This window comes from Kogia breviceps, chromosome 12 (genome assembly GCF_026419965.1).
Source record: "Kogia breviceps isolate mKogBre1 chromosome 12, mKogBre1 haplotype 1, whole genome shotgun sequence".
In the NCBI taxonomy this organism is placed as follows: Eukaryota; Metazoa; Chordata; class Mammalia; order Artiodactyla; family Physeteridae; genus Kogia; species Kogia breviceps.
Window position 1 is genome coordinate 30,426,305 of NC_081321.1, and position 27,754 is coordinate 30,454,058.

At 35.8% G+C, this 27,754-nt stretch overlaps 1 protein-coding gene and 1 non-coding gene across 2 annotated transcripts in view; one reads left to right on the top strand and one right to left on the bottom strand.

Annotated features, from left to right (window-relative positions):
- Nucleotides 1-27,754, bottom strand: part of CPNE8 (copine 8) — a 249,780-nt gene that overhangs the window by 117,282 nt on the left and 104,744 nt on the right. The window contains 1 exon segment of the mRNA XM_059082256.2: nt 2,267-2,330. Coding sequence (XP_058938239.1) covers nt 2,267-2,330 — 64 coding nt within the window.
- Nucleotides 23,356-23,490, top strand: LOC131767525 (U11 spliceosomal RNA). Its single transcript, XR_009338733.1, has one exon. It is a non-coding gene; the product is annotated as a U11 spliceosomal RNA (small nuclear RNA).

Genomic DNA, 27,754 nt, shown 5'->3' on the forward strand with positions numbered 1-27,754 from the left:
CTTTTCTTCTGCATTTTCCTCACCTCTCTTAGCCTTCATAGGATTTAAGAGAGCTAGGGCCCTCCTCTGGATTAGGCTTTGGCTTAAGGGAATGTTGTTGCTGCTTTGATCTTCTATCCAGACCTCTACAACTTTCTCCATATCAGCAATAAGGATGTTTTGCTTTCTTATCATATGTGTGTCCACTGGAGTAGAATGTGAAATTTTCTTCAAGAACTTTTCCTTTGCCTTCACAACCATGACTAACTGTTTGGCCCAAGAGGCCTAGCTTTCAGCCTATCTCAGCTTGGCTTTCGACATGCATTTCTCAGTAAGCTTAATCATTTCTAGCTTTAGATTTAAAGTGAGAGATGTGTGAATCTTCCTTTCACTTAAATGCTTAGAGACCATTATAGAGATATTAATTGGCCTAATTTCTATATTGCTGCGTTTCAGAGAATAAGGATGTCTGAGCAGATGGAAAGAGACAGGGGAATGGCCAGTTGGTGGAACAATCAGCACACACACATTTATTAATTTTGTGGTGCCCAAAAACAATTGCAATAGTAACATAAAAGATCACTGATCACAGATCACCGTAACAAATGTAATAATGAAAAAAATTTGATAGTGTACAAAAATTAGCAAAATGTGACACAGTCTAGAAGTGAGCAATGCTGTTGGAAAAATGGTGCTGACAGGCTTGTTCACCAGAGGGCTGCCACAGGCCTTCAATTTGTAAAAAATGCAATATATGTGAAGCACAATAAAATGAGGTATGCCTGTATAAAGACTTTTAGCTGTTGACAAATGCAGAAATTAAAGCTCCCAAAAATTTCACTCAGCTGAATAGTGAAAGACATAGTACTGAAATTTAGGCGTCCTGATTCCGAAGTTTATGCTCTAGCTAACAAATGGTACTATGTTTTCAAGAAAATAAGTGTCAATTTGTATAATGTCAAATTGAAATAAAATTACTTCATTCCAAATTCTAAGTGATAATGCCTGATATTTTTAAAATACCATAAAATGCACATTTAAAAAGCATTGTCTGAAGTTAACTATGATAATTGCTTTGAACACACTTGTTTCTTCTAATATACTAGCATAATAATATTATTTCAATGATTATTTTAATGATGCTGATTATCAGTGTCCGTGAATCAGAACATAGGATACATAAGTGAAGTTAAATCAAGATTCTAAACCATTTAAAAATATTAGATATATAATTTCTAAGTGTGAGAAATATGTAAATAATATTAATACTATTAATAAGTAATATTAAAAGATAATTCCAGATGTTTTTAAAGCTTTATTAGTATAAAGAATAGTGAAAATGCCTCTGGATCACTAAGTAACAAATTCTAATTCATCATGGAAGCTTTATAATTTTCTTGTACCTTCAGGCAAAACAGACTTGAAAGCAGAAGATGTTTAAGATGCAGTCTGGCAACACTCAATCTATGACCTCGATATCTTGGTTCTATTTTGAATTAGAACTCATAATAATTTCTTCATTAGCATATTTATACAAAATAATCTTAATATCAAGATTTTGACAATATAGCATGTCAATGTCACAATAAAGAACATGCATCTTACTGACCTTGAACTTCTTTTTCTCTTTCCTCCCTCATTATACACACACAGATTACCATATACATATACAAATTCAGAGATGAGAAGTGTGAATGATTAGATCAGCAAATCACAACTAAAAGTGGCAGTTTTCTATGATTAATGAATATGCACTCTATGTCATTATACCCTTAGTTGGAGTGGTAGCTGGTTATTTCTACAAATGTGGGCTTCCCAAGCTAAGAAAACGTGAGACCATATATGAATATTGAATTTATTCAATTAGAAATACAGAAAAACAAGTATGTTATGCAAAATGTTTACAGTCAAGTGACTAGAAATATTCCTTCAGGATCACAAATAAAATCTTCAAATTTTTGCAAGAACTGAATTGGTTGATACAATTGACAATTCCTTATATTAATGCCCCCACAAATGATATTACCATTAGGTTTTATTTTAATAATTTCTATTCATTAAAAAGACTTAAAATAACTGATTATCCTACTTGGACTATAGAATGTAGTCTCTCTGGTTAAAGTACTAAGTATCTAAAATGATATTTTATGAATTTAGAATTATATGATGTAGTTTTAATTATTTTTTGCTAAAACTACTCAAGAAAAATAATTTAACTATAGTTTGAGAATTATCATTTCAAAGAAGTATTGGAAATACTTTTTCATCCAAAGAAATATTTACTTACTCTGCAACAGTTTAATTCCTCTGCTGTAAGGATGATTGTACCACATTTCTTCCCTGGAATTCCTCTAAAACAACAAAAAGCATACTTAAATACAATGACATTTTATATTAATAGTGTATAATATAAATGAATATTAAATATACATTTTATTTTTATATAACCAAACAAAAAGCATACTACTAATAAGTGGACTCTAACAAAATATATTCCTAGTTTCATATTTGAGTTTATCCTATAGATCCACATTTATTGATAAAGCTAAACTTTGAGCTCTTTCAACATGTCAGTCCTTTGCCCAAGAATCAATAGCTTCACACTATCATATATAATTAATATAATATAATGTAGTATATATAATATAAAATATTCTCCCATGACTTCTAAGATTTCTATTATGTGATTAAAACGTATTACTAATCTTGGTTTTCAATATTTCTTTCTTCTTTTATCAACATGGTTATTTATTTGGGCTTATTTTTGCTCTGTGCCAATTCCCACACCCTGGCATACCATAGTGTGTTAAACTCTTCCCTATTCTGCCCCAAACTTTCTACATCCCCAGAGGAAGTTTTACTTGTTCCAGGAAACCTTATCCCAGTCAACCTCACACAAAACATGGCCTTCTCTTGTGCTCCTATTGCACTTAAAGTCAGTACCACAGGTTTAGCATTTAATTATTGCTAAGTTGTTACAAGCACATATTTTTTATCCTTCTTTCCCCAAGTTGATTATAAACTATAAGGGCAAAATTCATGTTATAAACCTCTTGTAAACCGACAGATTTAAATATCTATACATAACAGAAACTCAATATATTAGGAAAACATATAATATATAAGCAAAATTAAGCAGAGCAAAACTTCCACCCAATTTTCTTTCTAAACGTCTGTGCAATATTTATGCTCATACAGCTTCCAGCTGACACCAAGAGCAAAGTGCACTAGGATAATGCAAAGTATGTGCATGGTTTCCTGCTTTACCTGAGGGAATACAGAGACAAGTCCATGAGAATCTTCCAAAGAGTAATCCTAATGCTCTAAAGGTATACTTCATGCTTCTTTTGTCCTATCACTAATCATAGCTCAGACTCTTCTGTTTTTCCTAGGAACTACAAATTGTGGAATTAGAGCCAAACAAGTGTTTTTGTCCTCAAGAATATGATTCAACTCCAATAATCTATGCCAGTTTGTATGTGACATTTTCTCCAGGTCTTTATGACTAAGAGATCAATTAATTTATCTTTGCATGCTTTTTCATAGAATATTAAACACATTTTTTAATGCAAGACAAAATTTAATAAGTGGATAAGCACTTAGTAGACTGGTCACAATAAAAAAGAAGATTCTTACTGAAATAACAGTGGGGTGCAATTTTACATGTATTAAGTTATCAGTCATTGAAAGAGATGATGCTCTCCAGTACTGGTTGTGTTGGGAGAACTTGCATATGCACCAACTGCAGGTGGCAATGCAGGTAATAACTGTCATTTGAAGAAAATACACACATCATTTTTAGCGTCCCTCCATTGTCAGTAATCAGTTAATTTTTCTAATCCAGCTGTACTTTTTTCTTCTTTATTTCTATTTGTGAATCACAAGATTTACACTCTCAGCATTACGGCAAGCTAAAACACCCTGAATGAGCATCTACATGAAAATAATTTAAAATGCTGAATAAAATTTGCAAAAAGTATTTATAAATGCTCCGATAACCTGGCAAGAAGAGTAAGGACCAATTAGAAACTGAAGACGGAAAGCCAGAAAGACAAACAGAGGTAAACCCTGGAGAGTTTAAACTTGGGCTTTTTTTAAAAAAATAGGTCTTTATTGGAGTATAATTGCTTCACAATACTGTGTTAGTTTCTGTTGTACAACAAAGTGAATCAGCCATATGGATACATATATCCTCATAACCCCTCCCTCCTGACCTCCCTCCCACCATCCCTATCCCACATCTCTAGGTCATTGTAAAGCACCAAGCTGATCTCCCTGTGCTATGCTGCTGCTTCCCACTAGCTAGCCATTTTACATTCAGTAGTGTATATATGTCGATGCTACTCTTGGTAGTGTATATATGTCAATGCTACTCTCACTTCACTGCAGCTTCACCCTCCACCTACTGTGTTCCCAAGTTCTTTTTCTATGTCTACATCTTTATTCCTGCCCTGTCACTAGGTTCATCAGTACTATTTTTTTTTTTTTTAGATTCTATATATATGTGTGTTAGCATACGGTACTTGTTTTTCTCTTTCTGACTTCACTCTGTATGACAGACTCTAGGTCCATCCACCTCACTACAAATAACTCAATTTCATTTCTTTTTATGGCTGAGTAATATTCCATTGTATATATGTGCCACATCTTCCTTATCCATTCATCTGTCGATGGACATTTAGGTTGCTTCCATGTCCTAGATATTGTATATAGAGCTGCAATGAACATTGTGGTACATGTCCCTCTTTGAATTATTGTTTTCTCACAGTATATGCCCAGCAGTGGGATTGCTGGAATATATGGTAGTTATATTTTTAGTTTTTTAAGGAACTTCAATACTGTTCTCCATAGTGGTTGTATTAATTTATGGATCCTTAGAGCATAAAAATGAGAGACCAAAAAATAAAAGGTGAGGGAGTACTCACAAGGTGGAGAATTCAATAAATAAACAACTCATAACATAAAGCTTAGATCACAATGACTATATTGCCTGAATGTAGCATAAATTAGATATAAACATTTACTTTGGAGCGACCCACAAAATAAATCCATGCCTTAAAATGTGATGATTAATGAAAGAGAAAAAATGCCTCCTAATAATTCAGACCTTAACCAGGCCTGCTGCCTTAATTTTAACTACCTGGGTAATTACAAACTTCAAACCAAGAATTCAGCTTAATTCGAGTGATCACAGTTAGTAGGTAAGTACAAAATCTCTCTGGAAGAATTTGCCTTCAAACTACATCTCAAAATACTATCACATTAAAAGTTTAAAAATATGTATGAACTCATTCTAAAATATCTCAAAACCCTAAAGAAAAAATGTACCATGTATTAAAGTCTCCAGGAAAAGCAGGCTGCAGAATCTAACACAGACTTAGAAACCTAAAAATATTATGCATAATGTACACAATGTAAGTATACATAATATACATAATATAGAGAAGAATGGAAATATGAGGAAGTAGCAAAGAACTATAAAATGATCAAGAATATATGGAGAAAATATAGGACTTCTAGAAATAATATAGAGACTGTAGATGGATTTAATAGATTATACACAACAGAAGAATTAGTGAACTGAAAGATGGATATAAAGAATTTATCACTAATGCGGCATGGAGAGGCTGATATGGGAAAAATTGCAAAGAGGTTTAGTGACATGGAGGGAAAAGGTAAAAGTTTTAATGTACATCTAAGCAGAGGTCCAGAAGGAGAAGAAAAAATGAATAGAGGAGATGCAACATTTGAAGAGAGAATGGCCAGGAAACTGCTAGAACTGTTGAGAAACATCAATTTCCAGATTCAAAAAGTCCAATGAATTTCGAGCAGCATAAATAAAAGTACATTTATACCTATACACATATTAAGGACATGTGAAAATACCAGAGCTAAAATGGCATATCTTCAAAGGAGCCAGAGAGAAAAGACAGATGACCTACAAAGATAAGAATGCTAAATTAAGAGCTGACTACTCAGAAGGAACATTGGAAGCTACAAGACAATTGAAAAAATATCTTGAATGGTTTTGAAAGAAAATAACTATCACTCTAGGATTTTATATAGTATATCTCTTTTAAAAACAAGTATGAACTACAGGTATTTTTAAATAAAATAGAATTGAGTGAATTTACAGCCAAGCACATTTTCTTGAGGAATTTCTAAAGGATGGGCTTCAAACTGAAGGAGAATGATCAAACATGAGATGAAAGAAAAAACTATAAGGGAAGTGGTAAATATGAAAAACCTTAATAAATATTGACTTAAAATCATAATGAATATTATTGATAAGAAAATCAATAATAGTAATGTTAAAAACAAAAATAACAAATACAAAAGATAATGATAGCATTGGTCAGGAGAGTGAGAAATTAAGTTAAAATCTTCTGATGTTCTTATATTATTCAGGAAGAAAATAAAAGATTCTTTAAAGTAAATAGAATTTGATAAATTAAATAAATATGTTAGAAATTCTTAGGAAACTACAATTTTTAAGGACTTTGTAATCTAAAGGTTAGAAAAGAAAGATTGTGAAATGGTGTTTTAAAAATATAACCAATTCAAAAGAAACTAAAGAGAAACAAGCGTGAAGCACATAAGAAGCACTAAATAAGTGATTGAAATAAATCCAGAGCAACAGTTACAAAAGTACATGTTAATGAACTAAATGCTACAAATTAGAAACAAAGACTGTCATTCTGTATAAAAAATAAAATTCATACATAGCTATTTACAACAGACACTAGAATTTAAGAATTTAGAATATTCAAAAGAAAAGAATGGAAAGATACACTAAAGGAATAAAACAACAACAACAACAAAAAACTAACCCTAATGAAAACCAGTATACCTATATTAACAGCAAACATGTAAATTTTAAATTTAAAAAAGATTGCCGGAAATTGTTACTGTGTAATAATAAAAGGTTCAATTAATTAGGAAGATACAATAATCTCAATACTGTATGCATCTAACTTTATAGTTCCAAAATATATAAAGAACTGACCATACAACAAAAGGACAGACACATCATTATGTTGAGCAATTTTAACCTGGTAAGTACCACATTGGTCAGTGATCAATGTTAACAATCACCAGTGATAAGTCACGTTGATATCATGTACCACTGATGATGTAATAAGAAGGGCATTTTACCACTGTAGTCTTCCCCTCCAAACCTGTAACACCAATCTAAGCATGAGAAAAATATCAAACAACCCCAATTTGAAGAACATTCTAAAAAATATCTGACTAGTACTTCTCAAAACTGCCAAAGTCATCCAAATCTTGGAAGGACTAAAATATTGTCATATAACAGAGAATACTAGAAGATAGGATAACTAAATGCAAAGAGGTATCCTGAAGTGAACTCTGATATAAAAAAATGACATTAGTGGAAAAACAACTGAAATTCAAGTAAAGTCTGCAGTTTAGTAGTTATATCAACATTGTTATACTAGTTGTTTCAAATATACCATGTTAATGTAAGATATTAATGTTACAGGAAACTGGGTGAGGGATATACAAAATTCTCTGTAGTATTTTTACAATTTTTCTGTAAATCTAAAGTTCTTATTAAAAACAAGGCAAGGCAAAAAAAGACAAAGACAAGCTGAGTAACTATTCTAGGTTAAAAGAGACTAAAAATTAGGACAACAAAATTCAATGTAAAATTTTTGATTAAGTTTTAGACTGGGGATATAGAGCTATAAAAATTGGGACAACTGTTGAAATTTGAATATGGAGGGTGGATTAGATAACTTCATTGTTTCATTGTAAAGTTTCCTGATTTTGATTATCATATTGTGATTCTGTAAGAGAATATCCTTTTTAAGACATACATACTCATGGGGCTTCCCTGGTGGCGCAGTGGTTGAGAATCCGCCTGCCGATGCAGGAGACACGGGTTCGTGCCCTGGTCTGGGAAGATCCCACATGTCGCGGAGCAACTAAGCCCGTGAGCCATGGCCACTAGGCCTGCGCGTCCGGAGCCTGTGCTCCGCAACGGGAGAGGCCACAACAGTGAGAGGCCCGCGTACCGCAAAAAAAAAAAAAAAAGAAATGCATACTCATTTTGTTTATGGTTTCCTTTGCTGTTCAAAAGCTTTAAGTTTAATTAGGTCCTATTTGTTTACTTTTATTTTCATTACTCTAGGACAGGGGTCTCCAACCCCCAGGCTGCCAGCTGGTACTGGTCCGCAGCCTGTTAGGAACTGGGCCCCACAGCAAGGGGTGAGCAGTGGGTGAGAGAGTGAAGCTTCATCTGCCCTACCCATCGCTCCCCACTGCTTGCATTAGAGCATGAACCATCCCCCCACCATCCATGGAAAAACTGTCTTCCAGGAAACTGGAACCTGGTGCCAAAAAGGTTGGGGACAGCTGCTCTAAGAGATGGATCAAAGAAAGAAAACGAAGTGACTGACAAGAGATTAATCTCCAAATATGCAAACAGCTCATGTAGCTCAATATCAAATAAACAAACAGCCCAATCAAAATTGGGTGGAAGATCTAGACATTTCTCCAAAGAAGACATACAGATGGCCAAGAAGCACATGAAAAGATGCTCTACATCACTAATGATTACAGAAATGCAAATCAAAATTACCGTGAGGTATCACCTCATTCCAGTTAGAATGGCCACCACCAAAAAATCTATAAACAATAAATGCGGGCTTCCCTGGTGGCCCAGTGGTTGACAGTCTGCCTGCCAATGCAGAGGACACGGGTTTGTGCCTCAGTCTGGGAAGATCCCACATGCCGCAGAGCGGCTGGGCCCATAAACCATGGCCGCTGAGCCTGCATGTCCAGAGCCTGTGTTCCGCAACGGGAGAGACCACAAAAGTGAGAGGCCTGCATACTGCAAAACAAACAAACAAACAAACAAAAACAGTAAATGCTAGAGAGGGTGTGGAGAAAAGGGAACCCTCTTACACTGTTGGTAGGAATGCAAATTTGTAGAGTCACTATGGAGAACAGTATGGAGGTTCCTTAAAAAAGTAAAAATAGAGCTACCATATGATTCAAAAATGCCAGTCCTTGGGCATATATCTGGAGAAGACCATAATTTGAAAAGATATGTGCACTCCAATGTTCACTGCAGCACTATTTACAATAGCCAAGACATGGAAGCAACCTAAATGTCCATCAATGGATGAGTGGATAAAGAAGATATGGTACATATATACAGTGGAATATTAGCCATAAAAAAGAATGAAATAATGCCATTTGCAGCACCATGGATGGACCTAGAGTTTGTCATACTGAGTGAAGTAGGTCAGACAAAGACAAATATCATAATATTGCCTATATGTGGAATATCAAAAAATGGTACAAATGGACTTATTTATAAAACAGAAATAGAGTCACAGATGTAGAAAAAAGCATATGGTTACCAAGGGGTAAAAAGGTGGGAGGGATAAATTGGTAGATTGGGAGTGACATATGCACACTACTGTATATATAACACAACTATTAAGAACCTATTCTATAGCACAGGGAACTCTACTCAATACTCTGTAATGGAAATGTATGTGGGAAAAAAATTTAAAAAGAGTGGATATATATATATATATTTAACTGATTCACTTTGCTGTACAGCAGAAACTAACACAACATTGTAAATCAACTATACTCCAATAAAAATTAATGTTAAAAAAAGAAATACACACCCAAGTATTTAGAAGAAAGGGAGTACAATGTCTCCGACAACGTTTCCAAATTACTCTCAGATGGTTCTGAAAAAATATATAAAACTGGAATATCAGAGTGGTGGATGAGAGGGAGGGAAGTGGGAAAGAAAATGATAAAGCAATATGACAAAGTTAACATCTGTCGAAAGTAAACATTCTGGGTAAAGGGCATACAAGAATTTCTGGTAATAATCTAGTAAATTTTCTGTACAATTGAAATTATATCAAAATATAAATTCACCCCCATACCAATTTTGAAAATAGTTTCCTATACTTGCATTCTCCTATTTTTGTGGCACAGAGAAAGAATAATAGAACTCATCCCCCAAACAAAGATATTATTCGAGTATTATTAGAAATGAGTAATCCTTTCCAGAACTGAGCACATGAAGAATAAATGGCCTCTGAGAGACTGGGTGGTTTGTTTTGGTTTGATTTGGTTTGTTTTGCCTTTTGTTGATTGTTACAGTTGAGTTTTTTCCTAACTGTAATATTTTTACATATCTCTTACTACTTCTCCATTACCACTTCTCCACTGCCTTTAGTAACTTCATATTTTTACACTGTTGCTTGGCTTACTGCAGTTTTCTTGTTCCTAAGTGATCTCAGGCTGCTATGCCCTTAATTTATCCTCTCCAGTGATCTGATTATGAATTCCAATCATCAAGCCTTCCATTTTCTAGTGTCTCTATATAGGTCCTACAATAACTTCAAACATTAACTACGACACAATAATCGTCATAAAATGCAGCCACTGTTAAGTCTCTAATTTCATCATTCCTGTCACTTTTCAATAGAGCCACCCTTTTAGATTCTGAAATCATAACAGATGTTTTATTTCACTCTGACTTCACCTGTAAAACTCACTCTACCAACAAGTCAAGGACCATCTTTCGTCTCAGTGATTTCTACTTATTATTTTTTTTTTGCGGGGCGGGGGGAGTGTCACACGGCTTGTGGGATCTTACTTCCCTCACCACGGATTAAACTCACACCCTCAGCAGTGAAAGAGCATAGTCCTAACCACTAGACAGCCATGGAATTCCCTCAAAATTTGTTTTAACTTATGGAACATTTACTAAGATTGACCACATACTATGTCATAGAACATTTAGTAAAATACATCACATTTATCAACAAAAATATTTGAGTCTGAGATTAATGACAAAAGGCAGTTTTTACATTTCTGAAACCTCAATTATCAAAAAAAAGAAATAATAGGAAAAAGAAGATATTTAGAATTGCACAATAATAAAGATAACACTTTTACTATTCAGATTCTATTAGTTTAGTATTTTGTATGCAAATATATGAACAAAATGGTATTATACAAAAATGCAGCAGTGTATTAAAAAAATATCAATACAATAATAGTAGGAAATGTCAATACTCTACTTTCACAATATAGAACTGAACAGAAGATCAATAAAGAAATAGAGGACTTGAACAATACTACAGACCAACTGCACCTAACAGACATATACAGCACACTCCACCCAACAACCACAGAACATACATTCTTCTCAAGCGTACACAGAACATTCTCCAGGAGAGGCCACATGTTAAACCACAAAACAACTCTTAACAAATTTAAGAAGTTTGAAATTCTGTAAAGTATATTTCCCAATAACACTGGAAAAACTTAGAAATAACTAGTGGAAGCAAAATTAGAAAATACACAAGTATGTAGAAATTAAACAGCACACTCTTAAACAACCAATGGGTCAAAGAAAAAGTCACAAGGGAAATTAGAAAATACCTTGAAACAAATGAAAATGAAAACACAACATACCAAAACATATGGGAGGCAGTGAAAGCAGTGCCAACAGGGAAGTTTACACTTGCAAAAGCATGTATAAAAAAAGTAAAGCAATCTACAGATTCAATGCAATGCCTATCAAACTACCACTGGCATTTTTTGCAGAACTAGAATAAAAAATTTCACAATTTCTATGGAAACACAAAAGACACCGAATAGTGAAAGCAATCTTGAGAACAAAAAATGGAGCTGGAGAAATCAGGCTCCCTGACTTTAGACTATACAACAAAGCTACAGTAATTAAGACAGTATGGTGCTGGCATAAAATCAGAAATACAGATCAATGGAACAGGATAGAAAGCCCAGAGATAAACTCACACACATATGGTCACCTTACCTTTGATAAAGGAGGCAAGAATATACAGTGGAGAAAAGACAGCCTCTTCAATAAGTGGTGCTGGGAAAACTGGACAGGTCCATGTCAAAGTATGAGATTAGAACACTCCCCAACACCATACACAAAAGTAAGCTCAAAATGGATTACAGATCTAAAGGTAAGTCCAGAAACTATCAAACTCTTAGAGGAAAACATAGGCAGAACACTCTGTGACATAAATCACAGCAAGATCCTTTTTGACCCACCTCCTAGTGAAATGGAAATAAACACAAAAATAAACAGATGGGACCTAATGAAACTTAAAAGCTTTTGCACAACAAAAGAAATCATAAACAAGACCAAAAGACAACACTCAGAATGGGAGAAAATATTTGCAAATGAAGCAACTGACAAAGGATTAATCTCCAAAATTTACAAGCAGCTCATACAGCTCAATAACAAAAAAACAACCCAATCCCAAAATGGGCAGAAGACCTAAATAGACATTTGTCAAAAGTAGATATACAGATTACCAAAAAACACATGAAAGAATTCTCAACATCATTAATCATTAGAGAAATGCAAATCAAAATTACAATGAGATATCATCTCACACTGGTCAGAATGGCCATTGACAAATAATCTAGAAACAATAAATGCTGGAGAGGGTGTGGAGAAAAGGGAACACCCTTGCACTGCTGGTAGGAATGTAAATTGATACAGTGACTATGGAGAACAGGATGGTGGTTCCTTAAAAATCTACAAATAGAACTCCCATATGACCCAGCAATCTCACTACTGGGAATATACCCTGAGAAAACCATAATTCAAAAAGAGTCATGTACCACAATGTTCATTGCAGCTCTATTTACAATAGCCAGGACATGGAAGCAACCTAAGTGTCCATCATCAGATGAATGGATAAAGAAGATGTGGCACATATATACAATGGAATATTACTCAGCCATAAAAAGAAACGAAATTGAGTTATTTGTAGTGAGGTGGATGTACCTAGAGTCTGTCATACAGAATGAAGTAAGTCAGAAAGAGAAAAACAAATACTGTATGCTAACACATACATATGGAATCTAAGGGGAAAAAAAAGGTCATGAAGAACCTAGGGGTAAGACGGGAATAAAGACACAGACCTACTAGAGACTGGACTTGAGAATATGGGGAGGGGGAAGGTTAAGCTGTGACAAAGTGAGAGAGTGGTATGGACATATATACACTACCAAGCGTAAAATAGCTAGCTAGTTGGGAAGCAGCCACATAGCACAGGGAGATCAGCTTGGTGCTTTGGACCACCTAGAGGGGTGGGATAGGGTGGGTGGAAGGAGGGAGACACAAGAGGGAAGAGATATGGGAATATATGTATACGTATAACTGATTCACTTTGTTATAAAGCAGAAACTAACACACCACTGTAAAGCAATTATACTCCAATAAAGATGTTTAAAAAAATAAAAATAAAGATTCTATGATGATCCATGTAAAAAAAAATTTAAAAAGACTATAAATCAACAATCTAACTTTATACCTCAAAGAACTAAAAAAAACACAAAGAAAAAAACAAAAGAAGCACAAGAACAAAGTAAACTCAAAGCTAGCAGAAGGAAATAAATAATAAAGATTGGAGCAGGAAGAAAGGAAACAGAGAATATAAAATTACCAAAATTTCAATAAGCATTGACTCTTTAAAAAGATCAACAAAATTGAAAATCCCTTCGTGAGACTAAGAAAAAAAGAGAAAACTCAAATAAAATCAGAAACAAAAGAAGGACCATTACAACGAATGCCACAGATATAAAAAAATATTTTAAGAGAATACTATGAATAATTTTAAGCCAACAAACTGGATAGCCTAGAATAAATGTATAAATTCCTAGAAACACATGATTTGTCAAGACTGAATCATGAAGAAATATAAAATCTGAACAGACCAGTAACTAGTAAGGAGACTAAATCAGTAACCAAACACCTATCAGCAAAAGAAGGCCTAGGACCAAATGGCTTCACTGAAGAATTCTCTCAAACATTTACAGATGAATTAACATTAATTTTCCTAAAACTCTTCCAATAAATTGAAAAGGAGGGGGGCATTTCCAAGTTCATTCTATAAAGCCAGCATTATCCCAATACCAAAATCAGACAAAGACAACACAAGAAAACTACTGACCAATATCCCTGATGAATATTAATGCAAAAATCCTAAGCAAAACACAAGCAAACTGAATTCAACAGCATATCAATAGGATTATACACCATGACCAAGTGCGATTTATTCCTGGAATGCCAGGATGGCTCAGAAATTAAAATAAATTAATATACCACAGTAACAGAATAAAAACAAAACCATGTGATTATCTCAATTGGTGCAGAAAAAGCATTTGACAAGATTCAACACCCTTTCATGATAAAAACACTCAGCAAACTAGGAATAAAAGGTAATTACATCAACATAATAATAACCATTTATGAAAAGCACACAAGTAACTTCATACTCAATGATAAAAGATTGAAAGCTTTTCTTCTAAGATCATGAAAGGGAAAGATACCCAGCCTGGCTACCTCTATTCAACACCATAATGGAAGTTCTAGCCAGAGCAATTTGGGAAAAAAATAAAAGAAGTAAAAGGCATCCAAATTGAAAAGGAAGAAGTAAAACTACTTCTGTTTGCAAATGACATAATCTTATATGCACAAAGCCCTAAAGAATACACATTAAAAAAAATATGTTAGAACTAATAAACAACTACAGCAAAGCTGCAGAATAAAAATATCAACATAAAAATAAGTTGTTTAAAAAAAAAGAAAAAAGAAGTTGTGTTTCTATATACTAATAATGAACAAACCCAAAAACAAATTAAGAAAAATTCAATTTACAATAGCATTAAAATAATTTAAAAATTAAGAATAAAAGTTACCAAGGAGGTGAAAGACTTTTACACTGAAAACTATAAAACACTGCTGGAAGAAATTAATGAAGACACACATAAACAGAAATATATTCTGTCTTCATGGCTTGCAAGACACATATTGTTAAGATTTTCATACAACCAAAGCAATCTACAGATTCAACATAATCTCTATCAAAATCCCACTGGAAATTTTTTAAAGAAATAAATTGTAAAATTCATCCAAAAATTCATGAAATCTCAAGGGACCTCAAATAGCCAAAACAATTTTGAAAAAGAACAAAGTTAGAGGATTCACATTTCCTGATTCCAAAACATATTACAAAACTATAGTAATCAAAACAATATGGTACTGGCATAACAGACAAATAGGCATATGAAATACAACAGAAATCTGAGAAATAAACCCTAACGTATATGGTCAAGTGATCAACAAGTATCCCAATCAATGACATTCAATGAGGGAAGTACATTTTCTACAACAAATAGTGTGGGGAAAACTTTATATCCTCATAGAAAAGAATGAAGTTGGACCTTTATTTTACACCATGCATAAAAATCAACTCAAAATAGATTAAAGACTTAAACAAAAGGCCTAAAATTATAAAACATATAGAAAAGCATAGGGAAAAACTTCATGACATTGGTCTTGACTGATTTCTTGGACATGACACAAAAGTACACCAAAAATAGACAAATGGGATTACATCAAACCTAAGAAGCTTTGTAACTCATAGTACATAATAGAGTGAAAAAGGCAACCTATGGGATGGGATGATGTATTTGCAAATCATACATCTAATAAAGGATTAATATCCAGGGTTATGTGATAAAGTTTAATATAAACAATTATACAACCCAGTGGAAAACAATAACATACCCTGATTCAAAAGGGAGAAAATGGAGAAGTGTGGCCAAGATGGCAGAGTAGGAAGACCCTAGGCTCACCTCCTCCCATGCGCACACCAAAATTACAACTATTTACAAAGCAACTATCTATGAGAATAACCTGATACTAGCAAAAATTATTTTCCACAACTAAAGATATAAAGAAAGAACCACAATAAGACGGATATGAAGGGCAAAGACACAGCATAGTCAAGACACATACCACTGTGCATGTGACCCACAGATGGGAAAATAATCACAATTGCAGAGGTTCTTCCCAAGGAGTGAGTGGTCTAACCCCTACATAAGGCTCCCAACCCAGGGGTCGTACACTGAGAAGACAAGCTCCCAGAATGTCTGGCTTTGAAGGCCAACAGGTCTAGAATATGGGAGAGTCAGAGGGCTGTAGGAAACAGAGACTCTTAAAGGGTAGGTGCAAAATCTCACAAGGTCCAAGTCCCAGCACAAAGGCAATAATTTGAAAGGAATCTAGGTCAGATCCATTTGCTGATCTTGGAGACACTCCCAGAGAGGCAGCGGGCAAATACAACTCACCCTGGGGACACAGACACTAGTAAGGAGATCAAGCATTTATAAAGTTAGTAGGAAGGTTAAAAAACAAAAGAAGTATAATCATCTATATCCACAAGAAGTAGTTAAAGAATACACAAAACAAAGCGATGTAAAATATGACTCGAAAAACATTAAACATGGGGGTGTGTGCGAAGGAGTACATATGTAGGGTTATTAGGACATGTTCAAACCAAGAGGTTATCAACCTAAAATGTCATATAGAGAGAGGGAGAGGGAGAGAGAGAGAGTTATACATGAACTTCATGGTAACTAAAAACTGAAAGCTTATGATAAATACATACACAAAAAACAGAAATGAACCCAAATATAACCTTAAGCATAGTCATCAGATCAGAAGGGAAATGAGCAAAAGAAGAAGGAACAAAAAAAGTACAGAAACAACCAGAAAGCAATAAACAAAATGGCAAGAGTTTCATACCTATCAGTAAATAACTTATTTATTTTAAATAAATAATTATTTAAAGTAATTACTTAAATAATTACTTTAAATGTGGGAGTGGCCAAGTTGGCTAAGTATAAAGATGCTGAGCTCAAATCCTCCCACGGGTACACCAAGGTTGCAACAATTTGCCGAGTGGCTATTGATGAGAATGGCCAAAAGACTGGCAGAGGAGATCTTCTAAAACTAGAGATGTTGGGAGGGAACCACTGAGAAATGGGTGGGACGGTAAAGATGTGGTATTGTCAGGATCCATAGCCCCAGGTTGGCAAACCACAAAAGGGAGGATAATTGTAATCACAGAGTTTCTCCCCAAGGAGCTAGTGAACCCCACATCGGGCTCTAGAGCCCAGGGTCGTGCATGGGAAGATGAGTCCCCGAAATGCTTTGATTTGAAGGTCAGTGAGGTTTGCTTTCAGGAGAGCTGGAGGGCTGGGGAAAACAGAGAATCCACTCTTGAGGGGCACATATAAGATCTCACGTGTTCTGGGACCCTAGGCAGAAGGAGTAATTTCAAAGAAGCCTGGGTCAGACCCACCTGCTGATGTTGCAGAGCCTCCCAGAGAGGCAGGAGGCAGTTGGAAATCAACTTGAGGATATGAACACTAGTGACAGCCATTTTGGGGAGCTCATTCTACCGTGTAGACACTGGTGCTGGCAAAGACCATTTTGGAATCCTCCCTCAAGCTTCTTGGTACTGGCACCTGGCTGGGCTACCAGCCTTTAGGCACCAGTACTGGGATGCCTCAGGGCAAGTAACTGCCCAGACAGACACTCAGCCCCACCCAGCAGCAGGCAGGCTGCATTAAGACCCTTCTGAGTCCACAGCCACCTTGGGATATGGCTCTGTCCATCAGAGGGTCTAAGGCCCAGCCACAAACATCAGTGCACTGACCCTAGCCCTAGGAACCCCAGGGCCCTGTAAGCCAGAGACATTGGGAGCCAACTCTGCACACCAGTAGGCCAGCACTAGTCCTGGGACCAGCCTCACCCACCAGTGAGTAGGCACCAGACTCAGGATGCCCTGTGCCCCAGCCCCACCAACCAGTGTACTGAAATAACAATACTGGATCCCTCTGGGGCCCTGTAGCCAAAGATCCTGTGACTCAGTTCTGCCCACCAGTGGAGTAGCACTAGCTGCAGGACCTGACCTCACCCACCAGTGGGCAGGCACCAGCCCTCGGATTCTTGGCTCTCAGACCCAACCAGGAGCAGGAAGAAACCAGCCCTAGGACTACCAGAGCCATGTAACCTCCAGTACCAGGACACAGCCTACACACCAACAGGTGGGCACCAGGCTGGGACACTGTGGACCTCAGCCTTGCTCACCAGCAGGCAACACCAGCTCTGAGATCCCCAGACACCTGCAGTGAGAGAATAGAGAACCCGGCCCCACACACCTCTGAGTTGGACCTAGTCCTGGGAACTCCTGGGCTCCAGCACCACCCAAAACCAGGTCCATCAGGCCAAAACCAGCTCTGAGACACCTTGGACCCATCAGCCAGTTGTCCCAGGATCAAGCCCCGCTCACCAGCAGGACAACACCAGCTTGAGGGACCCCGGGCCCCACAGGCAGCCGTATCAGGAAATGGCCACACCCACCAGTGGGTCAACAATAGCCCAGGGACCCTCAAGGGTCCAGCAACCTGCAGTCTTGTGACCCAGCAATACCAGCCAGTGGCTGGCAGCCTCCACACAAGGCAGGTCCTGGCAATCAACCAGACCAGGGACCACCAACACCTACCAGACCACCCACACTAATCAGCCTTCTACACCAGAAGGACCCACACAGACCAAATAATGGGCATCCCTAAAGCATATAGCTCTGGTGACCAGAGGGGAGAGAGTGATGCTGGGACACAAAGGACATCTTCTATAAAAGGCCATATCCCCAAGGTTGGGAAAAGTAACCAACTTACTAGATACAAAAAAATAAAACCATCAAATTAGACAAAAAGAGGAATACAGGAATATCTTCCAAATGAAGGAACAAGATAAAAACTCCCAAAGAAGAACTTATTAAAGTAGAGATAGGCAATCTACCTTATAGAGTATTCAAGGTAATAATTGTAAAGATGTCCAAAGAACTAGGGAGAAGACTGGATGAACAGAGTGAGAATTTAGAAGTTTTAAATAAAGAGAAAATATAAAGAAGATTCAAACAGAGATGAAGAAAACAGTAACTGAAATAAAAAATACACTAGAAGTAATTAACAGTAGATAACATGATACAGAGGAATGGATCAGCAAACTGGAAGACAGAGTAGTGGTAATAACAGATTAAAATAAAAAAGAATTTAAAAATGAGAAATGAGGATAGTTTAAGATACCTCTGAGACAACACTAAGCATACTAACACTCACAATATAGGAGTCCCAGAAGGAGAAGAGAGAAAGAAAGGGGCAGAGAACATATTTGAAGATAGTGCTGTATGTCAATTATATCTCAATAAAACTGGAAGAAAAAAATAATTAAATTAAATTGAAATGGACTGAATGCTCCCATCAAAAGACAGAGTGGCTGAATGGATTAAAAAAAAACCCAAACATATATATATATATATATATATATATATGCTACCTACAAGAGACTCACTTAAGATCTAAACACATAGAGACTGAAAGTGATGGAATGAAAATAGGTATTCCATGCAAATGGACATTAAAAAAAAAAGCTGGAGTTAAATACTTATATCAGACAAAATAGAATTTAAAACAAAACAGGAACAAGAGACAAAGAAAGATATTACATAATGATAAAGAAATAAATCCATCAAGAAGATATAATAATTGGAAATATATATGCACCAAACATAGGAGCACCTACATACAATAAACAAATATTAACAGACATAAAGGGAAAAACTGCAAGTAACACAGTAATGGTAGGGGACTTTAACACCCCACTTACAATAATGGAAGCAAAATCCAGATAGAAAATCAAAAAGGAAATAAAGGAAATATTATCCTTAAATGACACACTAGACCCAATTGACTAAATAGATATATATAGATCATTACATCCAAAGTAACAGAATATGTGTTATTTTTAGGTGCACATTAACCAGGATGGAACACAAATTTAAGAAGACTGAAATCCACCAGGTCATGAAACTAGAAATCAACTACCAAAAAAACTGGAAAAAACATAAACACGTGGAATCTAAACATCATGCTACTAAACAACCAATGGTTCACTGAAGACACAAAAGAGTTAATCAAAAAGCACCTGGGGATAAATAAAAACGGGAACACAACATTCCAAAATCTATGGGACCCAGTAAAAGCAGTTGTAAGAAGGAAGTTTACAGTGATACAAGCCTACCTCATAAAATAAGAAAAATCTCAAATAAACAATCTAACTTTACATGTAAGCAACTATAAAACAAAGAGCAAACAAAACCCAGAGTTCATAGAAGGAAAAAAATAATAAAGATCAGAGAAAAAATAAATGAAATAGAGATTAAGAAAAATAATGGAAAGGCCAATGAAGCTAAAGGCTGGATCTATGAAAAGATAAAACTGATAAACTTTTAACCACACTAATCAAGAAAAAAAGAGAGACAGCTTAAATACATAAGTTGAGAAATGAAAGAAGACAAGTTACAACCAACAGCACAGAAATACAAAGGATCATAAGGGAATATTACCAAAAAAACTTGTATACCAATAACATGACCAACCTAGAAGAGATAGATAGATTTCTAGAAATATAAAATCTTCCAAGACTAAATCAGGAAAAATAGAAAAAATGGACAGACTGATTACCATTAATGAAATTGAATCAGTAATCAAAAATAAATTCCCAACAAACAAATGTCTAAGATGAGATGGCTTCACAGGTGAATTCTACCAAACATTTGGAGAAGTTAACACCTATCCTTCTCAATCTATTCCAAAAATTGAACAGAAAAGCACACTTCAAAATCTGTCTTTGAGGCTGGCATCACCCTGATTCCAAAGCCAGACAAAGACACCACAGAAAAAAGTTACATGCCAATATCACTGATGAACCAAAATCCTCAACAAAATGTTAGGAAAGCTAATTCGAAAATACATTAAAAGGATCATACCCCTTGATCAGGATTTACCCCAAGGATGCAAGGATGGTTCAATATCTGCAAATCAACCAATGTGGCACACCACATTAACAAATTGAAGAATAAAAATCACGTGATCATCTCAATAGATAAAGAAAAAGCATCTGACCAGAGAAAACCATCCATTTATGATAAAAACTCTCAACAAGTGGGTATAGAGGCAACATAACTCAAAATAATAAAGGCCGTATATGACAAACACACAGCCAACATAATACTTAGTGGTAAAAGCTAAAAGCAATTTCTTCAATATTAGGAACAAGACGAGGATGCTCACTTTGCCACTTTTATTCAACACAGTATTGGAAGTTCTTAGCCACAGCAACCAGATAAGGAAACAAATAAACTAATCCAAACTGGAAAAGAAGAAGTAAAACTATCTCTGTTTGTAGATGACATGATATTGTATATAGAAAATCCTAAGGATGCCATCAGAAATATGCTAGAAATAATAAATGAATTCAGTAAAACTGCAAGATATAAAATTAATATGCAGAACTATCAGAAAAAGAAATTAAGAAAACAATCACAGACAATTGCATCAAAAACAAAAATACCTAGGGATAAAACTAACCAAGGAGGTAAAAGACTTACACTCTGAAAACTAAAAGACACTGAGGAAAGAAATTGAAGATGATGCAAACAAATGGAAAGGTATACTGTGCTCATGGTTTGGAAGAATTTATATTGCTGAAGTGACTGACCATACTTCCCAAGGCAATCTGCAGATTCATTGCAATCCCTATCAAAATACCAATGGCATTTTTCAGAGAACTATAATAAATAATGCCAAAATTTATATGGAAAAACAAAAGATCCCAAATAGCCAAAACAATCTTGAGAAGAACAAAGCAGAGGTATCATGCTCCCTCATTTCAAATACACTACAATGCTACAGTAAATAAAACAGTATTATTGGCACAAAAACAGATCAATGGAACAGAACACAGATCAATGGAACTAAATAGCAAGCCCAGAAATAAACCCATATTTATATGCTCAATTAGTCTATGACAAAGGAGGCAAGAACACATAATGGGGAAAATACAGATTCTTCAATAAAGGTGTTGAGAAAACTAGACAGCAAAAGAATAAATCTGGACTAGTCACACCATTAACAAAAATACACTCAAATGGAATAAAGACTGAAATTTAAAACCTGAAACCATAAACCTTATAGAAGAAAACAAGGGCAGTACAATCTTTGCCATCCATCTTAACAATATATTTGTTTTGGATCTGTCTCCTCAGGCAAGGGAAACAAAAGCAAAAATGAACAGGTGGGACTACATGAAACTGAAAAGCTTTTGCATAGCAACATAAACTGTCATCAAATACAAAGACAGTCTACTGAATGGGAGAAAATATTAGCACACAATATATCTCATAAGAGCTTAATATACAAAATATATAAAGAAGTCATACAACTCAACATCAATAAAAGCAAACAGCCTGGTCAACAAATGGGTGGAGGACATGAACAGACATTTTTCTAAAGACATACAGACGGCCAATAAGCACATGAAAACATGCTCAACATCATTAATCATTAGGGAAATGCAAATCTAAAATTCAATGAGATACCACCTCACACCTGTCAGAATGGCTATCATTAAAAAGACAACAAATAAGAATTGTTGATGGGGATGTGAGAAAAGGGAACACTCCTGCACTGTTGCTGGGATTGTAATTTGGTGAAGCCACTATTCAAACTGTGTGGAGGTTCCTCAAAAATTAAAAATAGAACTGCCAAATGATCCAGAAATTTCACTTGTGGTTTTATCCAAAGAATACAAAATCACTAATTCAAAAAGATATATGCACAAATTGTAGAATTATTTACAGAATCCAAGATATGGAAGCAACCTAACTGTCCTGTAGATAGACATGTGGATAAAGAAGATGTGATATATATAGAATACTTAATAGCTCAGCTTTTATAACATACTTGAAGATAAGAAAGATGATAAATTCATCTAAGTACTCTCAGCACCTACTTCAGTGCCTGGTAACCAATGTATTATATTTAAGTATATCTAAATCTTATCAACTCCAAAGTTCCAATTCTCATCATCTAAATCAGGTGTGGTTAAGGCTCAGGATGTAATCTACCATGGATCACAGTTCTTCCTATCAGGGACATCCATAAAAAAACAAATTATCTGTCCTAGCCATACAACACTGGGTCAGACATAGTTATAGACATTCTGGGTCAAAAAGGGGGGAAATGTAAGGTAAATGGAGTCACCAGTCCAAAGAAATTTTGAAATCCATCTGTGCAAACTTTATTACTTTTCCATGATTTGCAGCTCTAACCTCTGGATCATTTCCCTCCTTTTATGAAATGTAGCAAGAGACTGTAGTTGGGTATTTTATCAGCCTGTTTCCTGCCAGTAGAATTGCAGAGGTGGTCCAACAGCCTTCTTTTAGTTCATTCACACTCTCTCTTTCAGTCTAAGCTAGCAGCATTTCTGCTGGCATAAAATGCTCAAGAGCTTTGTGGGTCTCTTGTTTATGTCATGGGGATTCACTTCATGAGACAAGAAGCTCCTCTGCAGATCATTGTTAGAGCATCCTATCTCTAATTCTGACTTCTGCTAAGATAACTGAGGCGAAAAAGGGCTTCTGTCATGAGTGACACACATGGGGCAACTCGTTTGTTCTTTGTGCAGAATCAACACCAAGAGATTTTTGGAAGCATATTTTTTTGATAATTGGGCAGCTGGTGATCATTGGTCCTGGTGCCCCAAGGGAAAAAAAAAAGATAACTGAGGCGACCTAGGGGCCACACACTTAATATCTTCAAAGAGCCCTTCCTACAACTGAATATTTTGATTTTTAGATCACTCTGAAGATTTGGCACAAGATACAGAATCACATCCTCAACCTTTTCTCTAGAGTACACTGACCTTCTTCATTTGAGAGTATTTTGCCATTTGAGTAAGTGGATGGTTTTTCAGCTCATCAAGATTGTATAAAGCAATCTAAGTTCCTCCTATATGTTCTTCAAAATTCTCCAGTCACTACCCATTCCATGATTTTAAAGCCACCCTACACTTTTAGGAGTTTCTTATGGCTGCACCCCACTTCTAGCTACCAAAATAAGTACACATGACCTTGGACAACACAGATTTGAACTGTGCAGGTCCACTTCTACGAGGATATTTTTTTCAATAAATACATACTACAGTACTACATGATCCACAATTGGTTGAATCCGAGGATGCAGAAACTTGGAAATGAAGGGCTGACTGCAAAGTTACATGTGGATTTTCAACTCTTCAGAGGGTTGGTGCCCCTATTCCCTGTATTATTTAAGGGTCAACTGTATTACTTAACTATTCCTAATATACCAAATAACCATAAACTCAGTGGCTTAAAACAACACCCATTCACTGACAGTTCTGTAAGTCAAAATTCCAACAGGCTCAGCTGGTTATTGTGCTTAGGGTTGCATAAGGCTGACATCAAAGTGTCAACTAGCCTGGGTCCTACTTTCTACAGGATCTGGGAGAAAATTAACTTCCAAGCTCCTTCAGGTTGTTGGCAGAATTCATTTCCGTTCCTGATTTCCATGTGTCCCCTACATCTTCAAGCCAGTAAAGGTGAGTTAGGTCCTTCTCATGCTTTAAACCTCTGTGACTTCCCCATATGTTGCATCTTTCTCACTTTCTATTCTGCCTTTCCCTTCTGTTTTTAAGGGCTCATGTGATTACAATGAAACCTCCTAAATAATTCATGATAACCTCTCTATCATTTAAAAAAAATTTGTTGGAATATAGCTGATTTACAATATTGTGTTAGTTTCAGGTGTACAGCAAAGTGAATCAGTTATGCATGTACATATATCAACTCCTTTTTTAGATTCTTTTCCCATATAGGCCATTACAGAGTATTGAGCAGGTGTTTATTAGTTATCTATTTCATATATAGTAGGATTTATGTCAATCCCAATCTCCCAATTTATCCCTCTCCCCAACCCTCTGGTAACCATAAGGTTGTTTTCTACATCTGTAAGCTTATTTCACTTTTGTAGATAAGTTCATTGGACCCTTTCTTAAATTCCAAATATAAGCAATATCATATGATATTTATCTTCTCTGTCTGACTTACTTCACTCAGTACAACAACTTCTACGTCGATCCATGTTGCTGCAAGTAGCATTATTTCATTTTTTTAAGGCTGAGTGATATTCCATTGTGTATATTTACCCAGTCTTCTTTATCCATTCCTCTGTCAATGGACATTTAGGTTGCTTCCATGTCCTGGATACAGTAAATAGTGCTGCAATGAACACTGGGGTGCATGTATCTTTGAAAATTATGGTTTTCTCTGGATACATGCCCAGGATTTGGATTCTTGGGTCACATGTTAGCTCTATTTTCAGTATTTTTAAGGAACATCCATAATGTTCTCCATAGTAATTTTACCAATTTACATTCCCACCAACAGTCTAGAAGGGTACCCTTTACTCCACTCTCCAGCATTTATTGTTTGTAGATTTTTTGATGATGGCCATTCCAACCAGTGTGAGTTGATACATCATTGTAGTTTTGATTTGCACTTCCCTAATAATTAGTGATGTTGAGCAAATTTTAATGTGTTTTCTGGCCATCTGTATGTCCTCTTGGAAGAAATGTCTATTTAGCGCTTCTGCCCATTTTTTGATTGGGTTGTTTGTTTTTTTAGATATTGAATGGCATGAACTGTTTGTATATTTTGGAGATTAATCCCTTGTCAGTTGCTTTATTTACAAATATATTCTCCCATTCTGAGGGGTGTCTTTTTGTTTTGTTTATGGTTTCCTTTGCTATGCAAAAGCTTTTAAGTTTAATTGGTGCCATTTGTTTATATTTGTTTTTATTTTTAGTACTTTAGGATGTGGATCAAAAAAGACCTTGCTGTGATTTATCGCAAAGAGTGTTCTGCCTATGTTTTCCCCTAAGGGTTTTGTAGTAACCAGCCTTACAATTAGGTCTTCAATCCATTTCAAGTTTACTATGTATATGGTGTTAGGGAGTGTTATAATTTCGTTTGTTTACAGGTAGCTGTCTAGTTTTCCCAGCACTATGTATTGAAGACTGTCTTTTCTCCATTGAATAGTCTTGCCTCCTTTGTCATAGATTAGGTCACCATAGGAGCATCGTTTTATCTCTGGATTTTCTATCCTATTCCACTGAACTATAGTTCTGTTCTTGTGCCAGTACCATACTGTCTCGATTACTGTAGCTTTGTAGTATAGTCTGATCCAACAACCTAGAGGAATCAGGGAGCCTGATTCCTCCAGCTCTGTTTTTCTTTCTCAAGCTTGCTTTGGATATTCAGGGTCTTTTGTGTTTCCATAAAAACTGTAAAAATTTTTTTCTAATTCTCTGAAAAATGCCACTGGATAGGGTGCAATGTCCTATAAATATCAATTAAGTCCATCTTCTTTAATGTATCATTTAAAGCTTGTGTTTCCTTATTTATTTTCATTTCGGATGATCTGTCCATTGGTGAAAGTGGAGTGTAAAAGTCCCCTATTATGATTGTGTTACTGTTGATGTCCCCTTTTATGGCTGTTAGTATTTGCCTTATGTATTGAGGTGCTCCTATGTTGGGCGCATAAATATTCACAATTGCTATATCTTGTTAGATTGATCCCTTGATCATTATGCAGTGTCCCTCTTTGTTTCTTGCAATAGTCTTTATTTTAACATCTATTTTGTCTGATATGAGAATTGCTAATCCAGCTTTCTTTGGATTTCCATTTGCATGGAATATCTTTTTCCATCCCCTCACTTTTAGTCTGTATGTGTCCCTAGGTCTGAAGTGGGTCTCCTGTAGACAGCATATATATGGGTCTTGTTTTTGTATCCATTCAGGCAGTCTGTGGTTTTTAGCTGGAGCATTTAATCCATTTATTTATTTATTTTTTCCTGTATGTGGGCCTCTTGCTTTTGTGGCCTCTCCCGTTGCGGAGCACAGGCTCCAGGCGCACAGGCTCAGTGGCCATGGCTCACGGGCTCAACCACTCCGCAGCATGTGGGATCTTCCCTGACCGGGGCACGAACCCGTATCCCTGCATCGGCAGGCGGACTCTCAACCACTGTGCCACCAGGGAAGCCCAATCCATTTACTTTTAAAGTAATTATCGATATGTATGTTCCTATTACCATTTACTTGATTGTTTTGGTTTTGTTATTGTAGGTCTTTTCCTTCTCTTGTGTTTCCTGCCTAGAGATGTTCCTTTAGCGTTTGTTGTAACGCTGGTTTGGTGGTGCTGAATTCTCTTAGCGTTTGCTTGTCTGTAAAGGTTTTAATTTCTTCATCAAATGTGAAAGCAATCCTTGCTGGGTAATCTTGTTTGAAGGTTTTTCTCCTTCATCACTTTAAATATGTCCTGCCACTCCCTTTTGGCTTGCAGAGTTTCTGCTGAAAGATCAGCTGTTAACCTTATGCGGATTCGCTTGTGTGTTTTTGTTTTTCCCTTGCTGCTTTTAATATGTTTTCCTTGTATTTAATTTTGGATAGTTTGATTAATGTGTCTTGGCTTGTTTCTCCTTGGATTTATCCTGTATGGGACTCTCTGTGCTTCCTGGACTTGATTAACTATTTCCTTTCCCATATTAAGGAAGTTTTCAATTATAATCTCTTCAAAAATTTTCTCAGTCCCTTTCTTCTTCTCTTCTTCTTCTGGGACCCCTATAATTCGAATGTTGGTGCCTTTAATGCTGTCCCAGAGGTCACTGAGACCATCCTCAATTCTTTTCACTCTTTTTCTTTATTCTGCTCTGCAGTAGTTATTTCCACTGTTATATCATCCAGGTAACTTATCTTTTTCTGCCTCTTCTAGAGAATTTTAAATTTCATTTATTGTGTTGTTCACCACTGTTTGTTTGCTCTTTAGTTCTTCTAGGTCCTTGTTAAACGTTTCTTGTATTTTCTCCATTCTATTTCCAAGATTTTGGATCATCTTTACTGTCATTATTCTGAATTCCTTTTCAGGTAGACTGCCTATTTCCTCTTCATTT